Consider the following 6,365-nt stretch of genomic DNA (forward strand, 5'->3'; position numbering starts at 1 on the left):
TTCACATTTAAATTGGGACTAGGTAAAAGTTAAAACAACAAAGTGTGAAGTTTTTTTAAAAAACTAGATCGCTATTTAAATGGGACGACAATTCGCTCTTAACTTGTTAGGTTAAATTAGGACTAGGTAAAGATTAAAACAACAAAAATGTGAAGTTTTTTTTTAAAAAAACTAGATCGTCATTTGAATGAAATGACAATTCGCTCTTAACTTGTTAGGTCGAACAAATCATGTTAATTCTTTTTGTATTTATTAAGGTACATGGTGGTCAATTAATTTGATGTGATACACTAAATAATTTTTTTATCCTCATTTCAAATATTTTATTACAAGCAAGAAAAGAAATAACAATGCTCACATATTTCTTTTATACAATAATTGACTTTTGATTGGTAGAAAGCAAAGCGAGGGTACCAGGCCTAGTTAGTACTATGTTGCAGCCATGAACATGAAACAGCTCCGTTGTCGTCCAGCGGCCATTTGTCTGGCTTTCACCCAGACCCAGGAGGCCTGGGTTGGATTCTAGCAACGGAGTTATTGAATTTTTTTTCTCCCACTTGTGTGGAAGGCAATTCTCTTTATGAGCTTCGACCTACTTAAAAATAGTTTTTTTTTTTTTTTTTAATTGCAAGGTGTCAAAATGTGCAGAAACTTGAAACTCAAAAACCAGCTACATGAAAAGAAGAAAACCATATTACCATCTCTTCAGTGAACTGTTCTTCTCTCTTATGAGACCTCTCTTCTCCCCCCATGGACGACCGGCACAGCGGACAAGTTCTTCGACACACATTATTAAACCATCCTTCTATGCATACCTTATGAAACCTGTGCAAGCATGGTAAAGCACTCGTGTCCTCATCTGCCTTCAATCGCGACAAGCAAACACAACAGTATTCACCTTCAGCTTCTATGATTTCGGATGAACTTGATCCGACAGGAGATTCGAGCACGCCTTGCTTGACGTTGCCCGACACATCCACTGTGATTCTCCTACAAGCTGCAGCTGCCGCCGCATCTTTAATCCTCGGATGCCATCTGAGGCCTATGAAGCTGTACACGAAGGAGACGAATTTTTTGAGAACCATTTTGGTTTTAATGGAGGATTAGCACTCTTGTTAGATATTTAATACAAGTGGTTGAATGAAAGTAAGCGCATATTGGACGGTCATATTTGTTGTCTACTTATTTTGAGTGATCTGTAAGAATTGTTAGCTTCAAAAGAGCAGAATTTGAGTTTGCAACAAAAAAGCGGTTGCACCTAAACATGAGTGTTACTCTTGACCTTTTCACTTGAAAATGGCAAATAACTATTTCCTTCGTGTTGCAACTTGCAAGGTTATATGCAACGTGTTCTCAGCTGCATGATCATGTCTATTATTCACCCTCGACTCCAAAATACATGTCAATATAACTGATAATCCTAGCTCCTACGTCAACATAATTATCTGCTGTTCTTGGGGGGGGGAAAACATCTAAACCCAAACCATATTTTAAAGTGAAGATTTTAAGATTCGAATTCATAACTCCCATCTTCTTTTAAATTGGTAAAACGCTGGTTCAGTGTAGCAGTTAGCTAGAACAAAGAAAATATGCGATCACTACTGATTGATAATTTTTTAATAAGAAGAACAAGCTGTAAGGATAATTTTGCTGCGTTCTAGCGTTGATATTTTAACTCCTTGATGCCCCACCCAAACATAATTTTCCCTCTTCTTTTAGCATGAAGAAAATATCCAGGCTTCACATCATGGTAGTCAACTTTAATATGCCAACTACCAAAAAGCTAAAAATACACTGAAATATACCCAAAATAGTGGCAATAGCTAATAAGAACAAAGAGATGAGAGTTCAACAACGTTTTATAAACATTAAAACAAAAAAAAAACCTTCCAAATTGTAATGTAGACTTCGAAAGCACTACAACCAGAAACACATTATTTATCATGCATATAAACTGACCCATAAATGCCTCTATTCGGTTCATATTCAGCATTCCACCGTCATCGAGCAAGCCTTCAAGCCCCAGACTAGGAACTGAATCCCCCCAGGTTACAATTGGGTGAAAAATTATGACGTGGTTGGGGCCATCCTATACCAGGACGCCGATAAGGAGGAATACCAAGCCCCGGCAGACGGTCATAATCACCACCTATAATTGAAGGACACCATAATGGATTAGGGTCCCTCCTGATCGGGACATGAAAGGGCAGAAATTGCGGATACTCCTGCCACGCATTGAAATCCCTCTTCCGCTTCTTATTCTCCCAATATGAAGCAAACCTCGCCTTCCAATTGAGAGTTCCATGTGCTGCTGTCCCATCTCCAAACTCCTCCACAAATTTCTGCTTCCATAAATCATTGTTCGAAGACAAGTAACGCATTTCTGAACAAACACATTCCATTTTTGCAATATCAATAGCAGGTAACAACTCAAAAATCTTGAGCTTCAGCTCTGTTGGGAGGCGCATCAAGCATGAAGGAAGAACCAGACCAGCCTTCTCACAAATATCTATCAACAATGGCAAAGCAAGACCATCCTTCACAATTTTCCAGAACTCAAAAATTTCATTTTCAGGATACAAAATGGATGACCTATCACTTCCATTCATCCCATCATTCTTATCATTTTCCCACACAAAATCTATAGCTGGCACAAATTTATTTATATCCAGACGTGCGTGATATAGCCCTGATCCACCCTTGGACAAACTCCCATAGACATTAACAAAATGGCCTAAACTCTGGAGCTTCAAAACAATTGTTTCAGCGATAACTTTACTGTCCAAAAGTTCAGGAAGAGTGTAACAAAGTGACACTGCCAAATTCCTAGATGACTGCTCTTCTGGAAGGTGAAATCCATCAACTCGCATCCCAGATATAGAATTGAACCCAACAAAACCAGATTCTATAAAAACAGCGTGAACTGCAATAACCAAGAGCTTGTAGTTGCTACCATCATCACCCAATTCTTTCCTCAATAGCCTCCTCAAGAAATACGGTTCAGAGAACCTCTTATTGCCCACATCTACAGATCCAGGATCAACATCCATAGCTTCTACACTGGTCAATTCTTGGGTCTCTAAGGTTTCTCTGCTCCGAGTTTTTGAACCCAGAGCTCCATGTCCTTCAGTAACTGCACCGTTCATATCTGATTCTGCAATCCCATGCTTCTGTCCTAGCAAGTGCATCTGTGGAGAGATTTCAGATATGGTTTCTCGAGAATTGGTATCATTAGCCTGAACACCAACATGCCCTTGTACGAACAAATCTTGATTCTCGAGCATATTCAAATCCGAACATTTAGACTCTTGAAAACTCATCGATTGATCTGGCATGGGCTCTTCTACATTACCCCGATGACCTTGAACCTGTTCTTGTATAGAGGAACTAGAACCTAAACATAGGGGTTGACCAGAGGATGAGAAATCTTTGGGATTGACAGAGAAATAGATAAGGTCACCAGACGTAATACCGAGTGATTGCAAAGAATCCTCAGGCAATGAGGTATTGAGCTCATCCTTTCTATTAAGAGACAAATAAAGAGACGAGCCAGAAGAAGATATTGCTCGAGAAAGTGTTTCTTTTAGTTGCTGCAAAGTACAAGAATCCGGCACTTGTATTTTCACAGTTTCTTTAGATTGCACAGACCTCAATCTCAGCTTCATAGCTAAAACCGGCTAATCAATGCAGAATAATTCTGGGATTGGACAATTGGATCTGAAAAACGAAACCGCAACAATCGTAACAACAGCAATGATCACAAAATATCAGAAAAAACTAAAAAGGACACTGACTTTCTCTCTAACTTAAAGACAACCTAGTAATCAATCACACGTTATTTGTCGCGGCAGATGAATAAACAACAGGATCAGATTTTTGGGTCATCAGCTGTTTCAATCATCTTTCCTTCTATTGGAACCAAACAAGGGATTCCTTCGTTTATCTATAACAACACAAATCACACACGCACACACACACACACATATATAAAAAGACAAAGCAAAGTAATAATAATTATTCAAGAAATAAACAGAACTTACGGAAAAAGAGACACCAATAGAATCACTGATAAGCGAATTTGTTTCTTTGCAATACCTAGACCCCACCAAATAAAAGTAGACAAAGTTAAGGACTATTGAAAGAAAAGAGTGAAGAAGAGACCTTGAGGGTTGTTTAGAGGGTGGGCAGACAAGAATTTCTTAGAGAGTTTTGCTGCTTCTGCTGCTGCTGCTGCTTTCTTCTTTCTCAATCAATCCTTAGAAGATAAGATTCAAGAAATAGAGCCCTTAAATGATACCGTTTTTTAATTTGCTAATAATTTTACCTGTTCAATAAGCCTGCGCGCACCCACGGTCGGGCCCAACCTTCTATCATTCTTTCTTTCTTTCTTTTTTCCTATTTTACATTTTATTTTATTTTCCATATATATATATATATTCAACTATATATTTCTATCTTCCTTTCTTACACTCTCACTTGCATTGTAAATAATTCTTATTATTTTTAAAAATAAAAATAATAATAAAGATGTGAGCATGATTAATTTTTTTCTACCATCAAGAAAAACTTTAACTGCAAAATGAAAAGTTGATACTTACATTTAATAAAATAGATAAAAAAATATATATATACACTAATAAATTATAATAATTATATTAATTCTAACAAAAACAATAAGTCAAAAAATTAAGATAAAATACATATTAAAATATCTAATCTCATATTATGAGGATCTCATCAATTGTTTTTTGTTACAAAATTAATTTAAACTCTATTGAAAGAAAATTACAAAACTTTTCTTATCAATATATTTTTTTATAAAAAAAATATTTTTTGTCATGGTTATTAATTTGATGAAAAATAAAAAGAATTAGAATAAATATAGATTTTTTTTATCTTTCAATATTAATGAGCAAATTATTGAAAAAATTATGCATGTCATTCGTCCCTTGAAAAAATAAAAATAAACAAGACTAGGTGAATATGCCTTACTTAGAGACCCAAACCCAAAGTGCACCTCACCTTCTTCTTCTTGGCCATTTCTTTTTTTCTTTTTTGAAATCTAAAAAAATTATTTAATATCATAAACCACTTACCTTTCAAGTTGTTTAACATGGTTAAAAATAGAATTCACTTTTGAAAAAAAAAAAATAACACAGACAATGTATTGTCTGTGATGGCAAACAACACATCATCTACCAGCCTAAATTTCGATCATGGATGGTGGTTGGAAAATTAGACTAGGGTGTTTTTGAGTTGAAATATTTATTTTTTAATCTCTTTTGACATTAAAAAAAAACACCTAAGAAACATCTTAGAATCCTAAATTAATTAATCTTTCAGCTCAAAACACCTAAAAATGGATCTAAAAACATAAGATCAAATTCAAAAAAATTCTCTCTCAAGTCCAATTTATTTTTTCAAGTAATATGAAGGCCGAAATCACCACCAATGAATTCCTCTCATCACACAGAACCATTTGACACCATGCTTTGTTATTTTGATTGCTTGAATTGTGACAATTGATAACTTTCTCACTTTACTATCATTTTTCAACAAGTTTCTCTTTGTTCTCTCTAACTTAGAGATTAAAAATTGAACAAAAGGAACGTGTATACCAAAATCAAAATTGTTGTGGATTTGGGGTTGGTCATATTTTTTTCTGTGTTTTACAATTCAATCTCATTTCTTTTAATTTGGTATTTTTTTAGCAAAATAACTACCTAATTTCATTTAATTAGGCAATAAAAGAATGTAATTGAAAGAAAAAAGTTTTAAAATGAAATAAGATCTTGTTCATATGTACAATCAAGCACCATCATATTTCCTAGTTATTTTAGATGTGTAAGGTAATAAATGTTTTTTTTTTTTAATGTAACCTTTTCTTTCAACCAAAGTCATTAAACTTGATTGATTCATGATTCAGTCCAAAGTCTAGATCATATGTTAGTTAGATTAACTTAAATTGATCTCATTTGATCTTAAATAATTTTATTTTAAAATAAAAATAAAAAAGAGTAAAATAATTTTGCATTGAAATTCATTTTTTAAAGTCAAATCGATTTTAATTAGGTTGTAGGTTGACCTTCCAAGTTAACTGGATCACACTAATTAAATTTGAGATCCAAATCAAATTAAGGGCTAGATCAAGGTTGTTAAAATCATGAGTTCATTTGCAAAATTGTATGATTTTATGAGTCATCATATACTTATCATGCAAAATTATTTTAAAAACTAAAAACTGATTAAAATTGGATTGAAATCATTCTAACTTAATAAAATTAGTAAACTCACCATTTTAATATCGGTTTAAAATTTTCATTGGAAATATAATATCGCTCAATTTCATTACAAGAGTAAGTGTG

General features: G+C 34.1%; 2 protein-coding genes across 4 annotated transcripts; both read right to left on the reverse strand.

The window, feature by feature from the left end:
- Positions 1-286: 286 nt before the first annotated feature.
- On the reverse strand, positions 287-1,187 carry LOC18099148 (RING-H2 finger protein ATL72). Its single transcript, XM_024601515.2, has 2 exons — positions 699-1,187; positions 287-592 (listed from the first exon to the last, which is right to left on the reverse strand). Exons 1-2 carry the CDS (start codon positions 1,083-1,085, stop codon positions 368-370), a joined length of 612 nt encoding a protein of 203 aa, XP_024457283.1. The 5' UTR covers positions 1,086-1,187; the 3' UTR covers positions 287-367.
- A 615-nt stretch (positions 1,188-1,802) lies between these two features.
- Positions 1,803-4,319, reverse strand: LOC18099149 (F-box protein SKIP22). Of its 3 annotated transcripts, XM_052452847.1 has the most exons (3): positions 4,041-4,267; positions 3,818-3,943; positions 1,803-3,717 (listed from the first exon to the last, which is right to left on the reverse strand). In XM_052452847.1, exon 3 carries the CDS (start codon positions 3,663-3,665, stop codon positions 2,028-2,030), a length of 1,638 nt encoding a protein of 545 aa, XP_052308807.1. In that variant the 5' UTR covers positions 3,666-3,717; positions 3,818-3,943; positions 4,041-4,267; the 3' UTR covers positions 1,803-2,027. The 3 variants fall into 3 exon arrangements, with proteins under 3 accessions (XP_052308807.1, XP_006383058.3, XP_006383059.3); XM_006382996.3 differs by lacking the exon at positions 3,818-3,943 and having other exon boundaries at positions 4,162-4,319; XM_006382997.3 differs by lacking the exon at positions 3,818-3,943.
- Between the last annotated feature and the right edge of the window lie 2,046 nt (positions 4,320-6,365).

The sequence above is a fragment of the Populus trichocarpa genome, chromosome 5, assembly GCF_000002775.5.
Source record: "Populus trichocarpa isolate Nisqually-1 chromosome 5, P.trichocarpa_v4.1, whole genome shotgun sequence".
Lineage (NCBI taxonomy): Eukaryota > Viridiplantae > Streptophyta > Magnoliopsida > Malpighiales > Salicaceae > Populus > Populus trichocarpa.

Excerpts from the sequence above, each read along its gene's own strand:
- LOC18099148 (XM_024601515.2), bottom strand. The coding sequence starts at position 1,085 with ATGGTTCTCAAAAAATTCGTCTCCTTCGTGTACAGCTTCATAGGCCTC. Across the intron at positions 593-698 it reads AACAGTTCACTGAAGAGATG|GTCGAAGCTCATAAAGAGAA; the intron begins GTAATATGGTTT and ends ATTTTTAAGTAG.
- LOC18099149 (XM_006382996.3), bottom strand. The coding sequence starts at position 3,665 with ATGAAGCTGAGATTGAGGTCTGTGCAATCTAAAGAAACTGTGAAAATA.